This window comes from Lacerta agilis, chromosome 6 (assembly GCF_009819535.1).
Source record: "Lacerta agilis isolate rLacAgi1 chromosome 6, rLacAgi1.pri, whole genome shotgun sequence".
Lineage (NCBI taxonomy): Eukaryota > Metazoa > Chordata > Lepidosauria > Squamata > Lacertidae > Lacerta > Lacerta agilis.
The window spans coordinates 38,444,223-38,458,098 of NC_046317.1; the positions used below are offsets into that span (position 1 = coordinate 38,444,223).

The 13,876-nt window shown below is 45.6% G+C and overlaps 1 protein-coding gene across 3 annotated transcripts; it reads right to left on the reverse strand.

The window, feature by feature from the left end:
* Window positions 1-911: 911 nt before the first annotated feature.
* TMEM61 (transmembrane protein 61) lies at window positions 912-12,374 on the reverse strand. 3 transcript variants are annotated; one of them, XM_033152027.1, is made up of 3 exons: window positions 12,217-12,374; window positions 3,003-3,428; window positions 912-1,635 (listed from the first exon to the last, which is right to left on the reverse strand). In XM_033152027.1, exons 2-3 carry the CDS (start codon window positions 3,353-3,355, stop codon window positions 1,344-1,346), a joined length of 645 nt encoding a protein of 214 aa, XP_033007918.1. In that variant the 5' UTR covers window positions 3,356-3,428; window positions 12,217-12,374; the 3' UTR covers window positions 912-1,343. The 3 variants fall into 3 exon arrangements, with proteins under 3 accessions (XP_033007918.1, XP_033007920.1, XP_033007919.1); XM_033152029.1 differs by lacking the exon at window positions 12,217-12,374 and adding an exon at window positions 12,061-12,172; XM_033152028.1 differs by lacking the exon at window positions 12,217-12,374 and adding an exon at window positions 11,998-12,161.
* Window positions 12,375-13,876: the final 1,502 nt, after the last annotated feature.

Consider the following 13,876-nt stretch of genomic DNA (forward strand, 5'->3'; position numbering starts at 1 on the left):
CATGGGATTCTTCCTCAGCAGCAGCAGAGGCATATTATCTTTGGTAACTATGAGTAACCATCCTAATACGAATTGGGGATTGTCTTCCCTCCCACACCTTTCCTGGGCCTACTTAAGACTTTTATGTCCTCAGGCAGAGATGGGCAATCTCAGCCTAGGGGCTAAATGCAGCTCTCCAAGGCCTCCCCAGCCATGCCCTCTTCTCAGGCTATGCCTCTCACTGGGCTTGCTCTGCAGCCTCCTGCTTTTGCCTGGATGAGGTGTGTCTCTGAACTATGACAATGCCTCTTGCTTGCCTGCATGGAGAGGTATGTGCATAAAAACCACTGGAACCAGCACCACCACCCTCTCCATCCCAGCTCACCAAAACTGTCTCAGTAACTCATCAGCAACATTTGCAAAGCACCCCCAGAAACACCCTGGAGCCCAGACCTACTGAGGACCATTCACTCATCCTAACTATGAAAGATAATGTGGTCTCGATAGATAGCATTTATATTCAAGACTGGGATGCTGGCATGAAACGGAATTTTGTCCCCATTAAGTATGACCTCATTAAGAGTAACGTTCGGCCAAATATAATCAAAGAATGGCTTCTAGGGGCTACTTAGGAAACCTTCCAGCACTGAAAGAAACCTTTCTCTGCCACAATACATGGGCTTGTAATCCAATGCTACACCAACAGAGTCGTACCGATGCCATGGGACTTCCATTTCCTTTCTTCCTCCTTTCCGCCGAACCCTCCCCAAAAGAAATCTGCTTCACAAGGTTCCCAACCCTCTGGAGCTGATTTTGAGAAGCTGGAGGGCACAGGAGAGGAAGAGGAAGTTTCATTGCATGCATTGGATATTGCCCTTGGTGTTCAGAACGCAAACACGTTTGCCTATATCCCCGCTATGCATATAAAACAATTCAGAATGGATAGTAATTTTATTAAGAGCATTTCAGAACATTTTCAAAATGTCATATATCCACAGTCTGGTTACCCAAATTCGCTATGTACTGTCCTTAAAGGCCTGCAGCAGTGTAACCTATGAAAGCAGTTCTTTCATTTAGCGGAAGTTTGAATTTTCTGTGCACTTAAGTATGTGCTTCTGAAGCATCATTCTTGGCACATGAAGCATTGTATTCACATTAGTCGCACACTAAAAGAGCAATGTCGAGACTGACCTCCGACAATTCGGCAGGGACCCCTACGAAAAGACAAAACAGTTGTTCGTATTTTTAATAGCTATTTAGCTTTTCCACTCCAGCTTGCCACAAATAACTAATTTAAGAAAAAGGCAGGTGTCAGCTCAATAGTAATCTAGAGATTCCCAAGCAAGATGAACCTGATCCCAAGATCACCCGTCGCACGAGCGAACACTCTCATAGCTAGGGGGCGGAGTGTCGCAGACGACGCTCAAGTCGTCCCACGATGCCGACTCCAGCCTCGGCAGAATATTCCGGAACAAAGCGCTATCAGAGGAACTGCGCCTACGGCCGGCATGCCGTGTGTCATTTTCGTCCACCACTTGATACAAGGGGGGCCTGCTCTCCTTCAGGCTGTTGGGCTGTGTGCAGTTTGGGCCGTTTTCAGCAGGCTGGCAATTCAAGGCTTCTTCATAGGAGGGAATACTGCCTGGATCCCAGGTGCTGAAACAAACCAAGGCAAAATAAAAACCAATTAGCCATTATTTTTAAAAAGAGGTACCTTGATGCAGAATAAGGTTTGCAAGGGCATATGCAAGCAAGATTAACAATTTTAGTACAATTATTAATCTTTCCACTCCATAGCTGCAGCTATTACTCTTAAGTCTCAATGTCAAATGTAGAGAGAAACAAACAAACAAAAAACCCACACCCCTCTTTTCATGTGTTCCTCAAGGACAATGTCACATGTGACGTGTAAATGCGCCTCCACAGCTGCAATTCTATGCACACTTACCTGGGATATGCATCTTAATGACCTTATTTCTTAGTAGGTATATACAGGATTGCACTGTGGGTCTCTTGTGCACTATATAAGAACACAAGAAGAGCCTGCTGGATCAGGCCAATGGCCCATCTAGTCCAGCATCCTGTTCTCACAGTAGCCAACCAGAAACCTTCGGGAAGCCCCGCAAGCAGGACCTGAGCACAACAGCACTCTGCCTTCCTGCAGTTTCCAGCTACTGGTGTTCAGAAGCCTATTCCCTCTGACAGTGGAGGTGGGACCCAGGCATCAGGGATAGGGGTGACAGACAGCTGCATCCACCACGAATTTGCCTAACCCTCTTTTAAAGGCATCCAAGTTGTTGGCCATTGCTGCCTCTTGTGGGAAAATCCACATGAATAGGTTAGACAGTGCTTTTTTCTGGGGGGATGCAGGGGTACGCATACCCCTAAACATTTTGTGAATCTAAGTTTGGCCTCATTGAGTAGGAAAATGAGAGTACCCCTAAACAGTCGAATGTACCTTCTGTGGGTATATTAAAATTACACAGACAGGAAGTGCAAAAATAAAATAAAAAATGCATACAACATCAATTTAAGTGAAGAATTTATCCCTGCATCAGATGCCTCCAGCAGTACCTGTACAATACAGACATTTGTGCCCTTTCGCAATATTTAGCATATCAAGTGTCAAACGTGACCACATTCCCACTGGTTAATGTGCATTTCATGGGCCACTGATCATCACCAGGCCACAGCGATTACTTTTTCCGTTGTGCTTTGCTAAGCAAACATGGCTTGTATACAGGTGAAACTTTCACATAACCTTTGATCATTTGACTTCCCTTTTCTTTTCCAAGGGGTAAAGTGTTTATCTGTGGGAAGCAACAATATACTGAGATCGCAGAGTTCACCTTGAAACAGTGCTAGCCAGGGAAGATACTACGCTGTAGATCAAAAGCAGCAAATGGGGAAAAAATGATACCACAAAGCAATATTTTATCATTGTATATCATAGACGTCGTATCCTAGTTTTAGCTAAGCATCAATCTACCCCCATCAGGTTTGGGCGCAAAGATCGTGCTGACCTGCAGGTCTGTTTCTCAAGAGGCTCCACGGTGGAGTAATGAAGTTCCCTGGAAAAATGGTACTGATAGCGGCGAGAAATTATCCCTGCATTGGCTGACCACAGAAGGCCAAAGAGGAGGAGGAGACCGCCAATTCCACAGCAGAAGAAGCTTATGGACCTGAGCACTGCATTAGATGAGGAAGAAGAGCTTGCCACTGGTCCGACCTCTCCATCCGGCATGATCTTTGGCTCACTGCTAGATGGGGTGGCTCCCATCTCACCATCACTCCACCAAGCAAAACAGAGAGTCCCCGTCACCAGCAGGATAGCTCCAGTGATGGTCACTCCATGGCGCAAAGTAGCACTTGCCATTTTAAAAACAGATGCTGATGATACAGGTCATCTAAAGTTTCACCAGGAAATAGGTCTGATGTCCTGATTCATGCTGAGGGTGAAAAAAAGGGAAGGGGAGAAGAGAAACTGTCACAGTGGGGAAATAATGGGGGGGGGGAATAAAAAACACAAAGCATGAACTGAGGACGAGAGGAATGCTGTCCTCTCAACACACAAGGAGCAACTTAACGGTCAGTTAATGATTGCAGGTAGCAGTTTTTGTCACAACTTTTCATTAAATGTGTTGCTGCCGTCCCTTTTGCCGAACAGACCATGGTTAAAGCAAACCATTTCATTTGTTACTATGTTATGTATTCTTGCGTTTTTATATTGTAAACTGCCCTGCGATGCTCAAAATGAAGGGTTCTATAGAAATTTAATAAATAATAACAATGACTGATCCTTCTGTGTGAACATAAACCATTATCTGACTGGGCATTTCCAGACTAGCACTGTTTTCAATCACATACTGGCAAATTCGGGTGGCCCAATGAAAGCTGATTTGGCCATGTTGTGCAAGAAACCCACTGCCCCCAATATTGGACTTTTTGTGATAAGGAAAGTGACAGGAAAAATGCACTGGAAAGTGTGGGATCACAACTGTTTGATGCCAAATGGTATAACCTCCCCACAAACAAAACAGAACAAATGTGCAATGTCATCTAACCTCCCTGCAAACTTGGTGCAAACAAGTAAGGAGGAACTGCTCAATAAACAGGTCATCTGGAAGCGACCCAAATCACCAACCAGGTTCCAATCCTAGATTACCACTGAGCTTGCCCGGGCATTTATTGCTTAGAGTGGTGCTTAAATTGGTTGTGCCTATAGCCCCGACTCTCTGTTTTAGCTGCCCTGCTGAATTTTCATCTGTGAATATATTTTATTAGTTTCTATGTACCTGGCCCTGGGATTTTATTTTATTTTTTACTTGATATAGGGTGGGTTAGAAATCCTATTAATAAATAAAAGAGTTTTGCAGTCCACAAAACTTCAAATTCATTGTGTGGAACAGGCTGGACAAGTATTAAAGTAACCCTAATCTACTGGCTCCCATGGGAGGCAGCGACAGGCACCATCTTGGGTGCCTTTACAAAAGGACTGGAGGACAAGGCTATCAATGGCTACTAGTCATGCTGGCTGTGTTTTACCTGCATTGTCCCAGGCAGGCTTCCTCTGCATGCCAGTTGCTGGGAATTGCAAGGAGGCAGATGTGCTCCTGTCTTGTCTGTGGGCTTTCCACAGGTGTCTGACTGGCAACTGTGAGAACATGATCCTGGACTTCGATGGATCATTAGATGGAACATTGGCCCGATTCTTCTTATGCATGAGCTGAAGGCCACTGCAGCTACCAGCAGATTCACACATTAATGGCAACTGACTTACTTGTCGTCTGTTTATGATATGAGAGCCATAGCTCCCAGGTCTTCATAATTCCATAATTTTTGATGCCACTCGTGCTATCTAGCTTTTGGAGTGGAGGCTGCACAGGATGTACCCATAGATCCATGGTGTAATAATCACTGTAATTGCACAGTTGAGTCGATAACCATGCAAAAATGAATATGCTTTGTATGAATCAGGTGTTAATCATAATATGCAAGGTTTCAAGTGAAGGGAAAGCGCAAGATGAAATGGGAGAAAAACGTATTCCGAGGACTAAGTGATTTAGCAATTATCTTAAAAGGTGTACAAGTTGTATTGCTGCAGGGAGCCTTTAAGATTTGTTTGTATGTTAATTTTTTTCCATTACAATTTTCAAACACCTGCAACAATTAGACAATGCACAAAAGATTACAGTATTTCAAAGCGTTGCCCAGTCTGAAGGTTAACGGCAACCTATAAAGAGAGAAAGGGGAGGGAATTGTTTTGATAAATCTCTAAGAGTGAATAGCCCTGTGTTTGTTCTGAAATATGCAATCTCAGATCTGATGCAGAGGCAGAGAAACCTAGAAACTGGGATTAATTTGTCATCTTCAGGACGAGTGGAAACTGTACTTTCCACATGAGCTGGGCAAGCTAAATGGGAAACTGAATTACGTGGCAGTGAAAGAAATCCTGGATGATCTTATCCATATTTAATGAAGAGATGTGATGAAATCAGATTTATTAAAGCTGCAGACAGATTGGATGAATCTGAAGTGTATTAATCTAGTGCCTCTTTCAGCTTCAGGGAACGCATCCCTGGCACAGCCCAACGATTCTTGGATCACATAAACATGGGACCACTCTGGAGCTGATTCTGTCCCATATGACATGGCCAAGTCAATGGTCTGCCAGGAGTGCAAAAACAAAAATGCCTAGCCATTGCTGGTACCTAAAAAGCTGGATCTGGGGACTGGCATCTGGGCTGCTGCAGAGGTTACCTCCAGACTCCCTTTGCAAGTGTGCTCAGGTCTTTCTACTTTGAACCTGGCTAATTTTTACTAAGATGTCCTAAAGATTCTCTAAATTTTGGATCCTCGGTGTGGGTCAGAGAGTCTGGTGGCCCTCCAAGTGTTGATGAGTTATAATTTGATGGGATTCGGAGTCCAACAACGTCTGAATTCTGGAGAGCCACAGGTTGCCTATCCCTGCAGTAAGATTTCCCATAGTAATGTACTTTATGTCAGAGAGAAATTGAGAGGGGAGATGGGGATTACTGTGAGGGAATCTCAGGTTTGTACCTTGCAAGGTCAGCAGAGCTGATGCATTGTCTGCTGCAGTCGCTAAGGCCCTGGAAATACACCTTCCAAGTCTAAGAAAGGATCTCCCGTAGCACCAACAATTATATTGGTAGTTATGTGCCCCTGCGGGAAAAGGTGGTACGAGACCACAGAAGACAAGCAGTCCCAGAAGACATTGCCTTGTGTGCTCCTGCTTTTCAAAAGCTTGAACAGCCAAAAAGGGGCATAGCAGAAATTATAAGGTGGTAAGGTTGTCCGATATTCAAAGGTTCTTTGGAAGACAGGCAATAGATCTGAATCCAACCCCTAGAATGGAATAGTCCTGTGACTGTACCTTGTTTAAAACTGTTTTTAATATTGGGGGCAGGAGTCAACATTACAAGTCCCAACTGTAGAAGCCCTGGGCAAGGTATGTTTTTGGTCATGCAACAGGGCTTCCCCCCGGCCCCCTGCTCCCCCAAAAAACAGCTTTGGGGAAGGGTCAGAAGAACCCCAAAACAGCATAGCGAAGAGGAGAGTGGGGATTGTTCTGTCTGGCAAGCTGAAGAGTTTGCACTGACAGAATGTTCAACAAAGCGCAATGCTGAATTCCTCCCAATATTTTCAAATTGCTGCAGCCCACCCTAGTCCCTTATGGTAAATAACTGAATTAATAATATTCAGATATGCTGCAAATATAAAGAGATGCTAAAATGTGAGCTACCTTTGTTGCTCGATCCAAGATCTAGCTTCGTCGCCAACAACTCACACCGGTTTCAAAAGAATATCTTACCTACCTGCTGGGTCTACAAAATGTGGGCGAGTCAATCCTTCTTAAATCCACTTGAAGGATTATACAGGGCTTAATCCGTGGTACGCTGCCTGTCTTAACAACACCAATTAATTAACCTCACAGAGACCGCCTGCTTACAATAAATTGGATTACAGGATCAGGCTCCTTGCATACCACACATTTCGTGGGATGCCTCTGTGGCCACCAGGAGCAAAGCCAAGAGATGCAACTCAATCATTTTATTAACTAAGATGCTCAGTCAATGCTTTCCCCCTTCGGGCCCCTCTCCACCAAACAAAGCGGGCAAAAACAGGTCACATTGTTATGAGTTTGTGGGTGCCAGACACTTGTAACCCTAGCAAGCTAATAAAGGGAGGCTAGCTTCCTGATGAGGTAACTGGCCATTAAGAGAGCAAAGGAAAGGGCTCTGTGCCAGATGTTAAATGGGTGGGGCTTCTCCTCCGGCTCTCAGATAGTTAGAAGGACAAAGCTGGGGTCTGAGGGAGAGTTTGCTGTGCTGTGGCCTAGAAGAAAAAGTGGCAGGCTGGAAAAGCAGAGAGAGAGAGCGCGCCATGGCTGGTTTCTGCTAGAATCCAAGGCTGTGGCTATGAGAGAAACAAGACCCTTTGGGGACGCTGATGCTGTGAGCCCCTCCATCGTAGGCTCAGGTTGCATATATGTGAGAACAAACTGTGTATCATCAAGACACTACCGTCCCTACAGTGCCTCATTCCCAAAAGGGAACACAAACCTTGGGTGAGCGCCTGGAACCCCTCAAATCTTGCACTGCTTGGAGACTGGGGTGGCACGCAGCAATTTATTATATCCTCTACAGACTGGAGGAAAAGCCATAGAAGCCAAGCCTTTAAGCACTATATAAATGTGGAAGGATTGTGATGGTAATTATAATCAATGCCCATTCTTTCTCTCAAAGAATACAGGTCACTGTAGTTTGTAAAGAATTCCTGGGAATCGTAACTCTTTGAGGGATATACTACAGTGCTCATAATTCTTTGAGGGAAAGAATGATGTTATTTGACTGTGTTTTAAAGGTATAGTGTTGTGTTGTAACAGCCTGTTGGTTACTGCTAACACTTTGCATGCCAGCAGGTCCCAAGATCAACCCTCCAACAAAAATAAATCAGGTGTTAGTAATGGAGAAAGATCTCTGCCCAAGATCCCAGAGAGCTTTTGCCAGTTACAGTGGACAGTAGGCTTGGTGGACAGTCTGAGCTGGTATAAGGAGGGTGAAAATATTGATTAAGCAACCACAAAGAGGCATGGGAGGAATCCATCTTTGTGAACAGTTAGGATGGTGACTCAGTCAGGTATGAGAAGTTAGAATCAGCGAGTTTTTCTACGATTCAGCTGAAGACCAGCTTGCCATTTGTTTTGCATCTGAAGCAACACAGCGAACACTTTCCAGTTCAGCCTTCTTCTAGGATGATTTTTGTGGGGGAGGCTAACAGCTTAACGCAATTTTTATCGCTTACAAAATAATAAGGGAGATTGACAGTTTCATAAGGAAAAAAAGTCCTCTCTTCCCCCTTGCATAAAAGCTGCAGCAGTGACATTTTCAGCATCCTCAGCCCACGCTTCCAGAAAAAGGAGGAGGGGAATTGTAGTGGATCCCTCCTCACACCAATGGCTGCGAGATCAAAATTCCAAAACTTAGCAGCGCGATCCTACACTTACTTCACAAGTCAGTTCTACTCAATCCAGGGCTTAGTTGCTATGTTAAATGTATTTAGAACTGCACCTTTACAGTCTTGTTTCAGCTATTCCTTGCCCTGATAAGAGATCTGCATTTTTAAATTTATTTGTATTTCATCGTTTTCACAGAGAGAGAGCGCTATCCACACACATACTCATATCCATGTGTTTTGTCTTAGGCAGCACCAGATAAACAGGAAGGGTATACATTTACTAAAATACGTAAATACAAAGGCTGAGAAAGTTCAAAGCTTTGAAAAAATATGGAAAGGGAGAATAGTGAAAAACGGGGGGGGGGGGGGGAGGGGGAGGTAGAGCATCCTTGAAAGGGACTGCTTAATGGCAGGAATTAAGTCCGGGGGTCCACAGGTCCCTATTTATGTGTCAAGACACTAACTAGTAAGGCTGAAATCCTAAATCCACTTAACCTGGAAGTACCGTAAGTGCCATTGAACTCAATGGGTCTTACTTCTGAATACGGCTTCTGCTGCCAGGCTTCCATTCCAAACACACTCTCACGGGCAAGACTTAAGTTGCAGAGTGGGGAGCCTCAGGCTCAGGGATGGGTGGGATGCAGCCCTCTAAGCTTCTCTATCTGATTCTTGGGACTCTCCCAAACCATGCACCATCCCCAGTCACATCCTTTCTGCCCAGGCCTTTATACCACCCTTGAGTCTTCTGGACTGGCAGGAATGTATCCCTTAACTTGGACTGGACCTTTTGCTTGCCCAAGGAGGATGGGGGGGGGGTAGGAGAAACTAGCCTCTGCCCATTATTGCCTCATTCCCCCCCCCCCGCCCCCCAGTACTGGCATGTGCCCACCAAGCCCAAGGTTGTTGAGAGGGGAATGTTGGCAGCTTCTAAATCAGCATTCAGATACATAATGGTTTGGGCTGATCAGGGGCGTAGGAAGGGGGGGGTGCAGCCCACCCCAGGCGTCATCCCTGAGGAGGTGAGAAAATGGCTCATCGCGCCGGGGGGGTGGCACTTACCGCGGGGCCTGGCCTGCAGTGTGCCCAATCCACGCGACTCTCCTGGGAGTGACGTGGTGGGCTGCCCGAGATGGCAGCGTGGGGCTTGTGTCCACCAGGCAGACCCCGTGGGCAGCTCGCCAAGACGCCCCCATGGGCAGATCACCCCGCCCCCGCCGCTTCAGCTGATGCCTTTGAGGAAAGAAAACTTTTCTGCCACCAGGCAGTACTTTTTACACCTGCTAAGACTCCCCTCCTTCCACAAATTCTGGATGGAAGTAAACTAAGTTTTCATGGTCGGGGGGTCCCAGGAGATCCTATTGGGAGCGTCCAAAGATGGGTTGCACTCGGGTTTCCATAATCACTATTAGTTATCACTTTTCGTCAGCTGACAATTACTTCAAACGCCATTCCTGTGGAGGCATTTTTGGATGGGTTTTGTTATCTGCCCGTTCTACGTTATTGCCCAGTCAGAAGCAACACTTTGCCACATTCTTTTCTTGATCTCAAGGAAGAAAAAACTTTGCTTTGGGGGAGGTGGGAAGTGAAGGCAGAGGGCATGCTGGGGCTAACATATTGCGTAAAACACAGGAGCTACCTTATAAAGAATCAGGCCATGAGTTCAATCTAGCTCAATGTTATTGACACAGACTGGCAGCACCTCCCCAGAATTTCACTCAGGAGTTTCCCCCATACCTACTTGGAGACAACAACAACAATTATCATCATCATCATCTTCATCATTTATCATTTATACCCCGCCCATCTGGCTAGGTTTCCCCAAATCAAAAACTGAACCTGGGAACTTCTGCCTGTAAAGCAAGGCTCTACCACTGAGCTACTGCCCTCTTCTAGTGTATGGCTTCTATAAACAGCTACAGGATCTTTAATATGTAGGGTTTCCCCCCAGATATTCTGTGCTGCTAGGCATCTGGTAACACCACCCCAGCAGGGGAAACAAGACATTAGCATGTATGTTTCTTTATTTGGGGTCTCTCCAGTGTTAGAAACTGAGATATGAAAACTAGGAGCTAAATGGCACCTTAAACCTAGGTTATGGGCACAACATTGATAGGTGTGTTTTTTTTAAAAAACAAGAATACAAAGCTGAAAATGAATAAACTGCAGCTAAAACCGTATGTTCATTTTTCACGTGGTCTAGTCCTTCCCCTGCCCACCCCTCTAATATCCTTAAGTGGGTCTCTTCTCCAGCCTTCAGAGAGCAGCTGGAAGTGGGGAGGCAGAAAAAGGTCCTCCTTTCCTTCCACTCTGCAGTTTTCGTCTGAAATCTTAGGCACAGCACTGCTCTCGGAGCTCAGAACCTGCTCACACTGATGAAATTCCCTGTCGCAAAATGCTCCTAGAACAATGGGAGTTTTTGAACCATTGTTTCAATCCCACCTTTTGCCATAAAACCGCCACAGGGCAGATCACACAAAGCCAATTACAGATAATGAATCCAACACACCTGGAGACATCAGAATAAAATTGAACTCAATCCGCATGCTTCTCCACCACCCATTAAGTACCTGAAACAAACTAAGCTTCAGGTGGCTTACCTGTGTAGGTGTGAGCAACGAGCAGTGGTGAAGCCTCCTTTCTCCACTACTGAGGATACACCATTTATACAAGTTCAGAATATTGGATATATTCAAGTACACCATGCAAGCACCTGTGTGCTACACGTTTAGAAACCCTAGCTCTGTATTTTACTAATTACAGCTCTGTGAAATGCTTTCTGTTACAAGTGTGGGCTATTCTTAATGAGAAATGTCTTGCAGGAATAGATCTAAAGTCACTGTGTGCATGGCAGGGAAGGAAGAAGAGATCTGGTCATCCAACAAGCTTAATTGTTGTTGCAGGGTAAGTGCACAGAACAAGAATGTGGTCGAGAGGCTCCGCTAAGCTTTATGATTCATCAGCAAACAGATTAAACTGGGTTTTTTTTTCAAATATGGCTCTAAACTGGCTTCACCAGGCTCGAGGATCGCACTCTTTACTAAACAAAATCTAAGGACGCGAGATTCTTGGCTCCTCCGTCCCACTCAGAAAATGCAAGTGTGATGATGGCATCTTCCCCCGCCAATTTTCTGCTTTCTGCGTCCATCCAACGCTATTAGCAACCGCAGAAATACAGCAGGGAGGCGAAGAAGCGCGAAGCGAAAGCACCCATCAAGCCTAGATGGAAATGGGTTCTGTATCCACCCCCACCCCCCTTCTCACCCGCACCAGCTGTACTCAACTCTTAAAAGGAAAATACACTGGGCTTTTAAAATACAGGATGAAAAAGCTCTGTTAATGCTATTATTATCTCCGCGGGTACCGGCTAGAAGCAAACATGCAAAACAAAACACACACACACACACACACACACACACACACACACACACACAAACGAATGGTGCTTCGAGCAAAATGATCGCGCTTGCAACAATAAAATAAAATAAATTGCCGGAGTTGCCACTGATCTGGGACACTTGCAGACCATTCTGAATCTCTTACTGGTTGCAGCGTCAACGGCGGCTAACTTTTAAACGATTCGAGCCAAGGGCAAGCAGCAACTACCGAAGCGGCTGGTGCAACGTAGCAAGACAGCGTAGCATCGCCTGCAACGCCCCGCGCAATCCAAGCATGCTTCAGCAAGAGATCGAGCTTGCAAAGTACGCGTGCAACTCCTCGTCGCGCTTTGCGCCCTTGCAGCCTCGGCCTTGCGATACTTACTTCGGTCGCCAGCAGCTTCGCGGGTTTCCCCCCATGCACTTAAAAGGCAGCCGGCACAGCCGTGCAAAAAGGCGACTCTCCCGAGGGGCAGAAACATAAAGCGCCGCGCGCGCAGCAGCTCGGCTCGCGAAAGAATGCCGCCTTGCAAACGCAGCTCCCGCGGGGAACTTGGGTTTAGCAGCAGCGCCGTCCAGAGGACAAAGGGAGAACTTTCCCCGAAGTACACCTGAACGTGTTTTCTCCCAGTCAGGGGGATGGCGGTGGTGATAACGCCTGTTTCTCGCAAGTGCATCAGACACGAAGAGGAAAGGAGAAAGGGCAGCTGCCAGAACGACAAGGAGGTGCTTGGCTCCTACTCCTGTGAGCCCCAGCCAGCCCAGCTATTGGCCTGGGGTGATGGGAGTTCCAAAATGCCCCCTGGAAAAGTTTCTTTCCAAAGTTTCCCTCTTTCCCAACCATACTAAAAATGTTACAGGTGGGTAGCCGTGTTGGTCTGCCATAGTCAAAACAAAATCGAAAATTCTTTCTAGTAGCACCTTAGAGACCAACTGAGTTTGTTCCTGGTATGAGCACGAAAGCTCATACCAGGAACAAACTCAGTTGGTCTCTAAGGTGCTACTAGAAAGAATTTTCGAATACTAAAAATGGTTCACTTACAAACTCTCCAAAGGTCAGGTTCGAGTGCTTCAGAAAGTTGCACAGAGGAAGTAGAACTTGGCTTAGTTATGAAGTAGTGAAAGTATTGGTATATAGGAACTCAAGAATGGCTGGTGAAAGCCATGTGGCTGGGCTGGAGCAACCAGCTCAAACCTCTTCACACTATGAGGCTCTCAGGTAGACTAGGGGAAAACAAAGGCTTGATTACCTAGTTCCTCCCAAGGTGAGGGGAAGTGGACATAGCTAAGCCTGGCGGGACAGCTTACTCTATGGTATTAACCTCTTCATGTATTAATTAAACAAGCATGTTAGTTATATGAGGCTGGTAATCCCACAGTTTGGCCCCACACTGCAGGTTCCAAGCATCTTTGATGGGACCGAAAATAAATAAGAAACTTTTGGGTTAAAGTTATTAATGTAATATAAAATTTTAAAGAGAATAAGATATAAACCAATCCCAAAGTTATTTCACTTGGTAGATTGGATGGGTGGGATACTATCTAAACACAAACAATCCGTAGGGAATAAGTTAACTTCTGCTGAAAGATTAGTTGGCAAAAGGCTGGAAGAAACAACTCCCATTACTAGAATGGAAGAAAATGTATAGCACATAATATTAATGCCCAAGATTCCATATTATAAGAAACTGCGGAAAGGATAAACACAAGGATATTAAAAGTAACCATGTTGGTCCTAAAGAAAAAGTCCATACCAGGGCAATATCTTTATTACGCCAACAAAAATGTCATAAAATAGTGTACATGCTTTCAATAGGCTCTCCTACCCACCATGACAAAGTTGGGTCCTCTGCCACAGCAAAGCCTCCCCCCACCAGCAACAGTTCTCTCCCACAGCCCAGGCCAGCAAATAAAAACCTATGTAGGAACATAGGAAGCTGCCTTATACTGAACCAGACAACTGGTCCATCAAACTCAGTACTGTCAACACTGACTGCCAGTAGCTCTCCAGAGTTTCAGGCAGGGAGTCTCTCCCAGCCCTACCT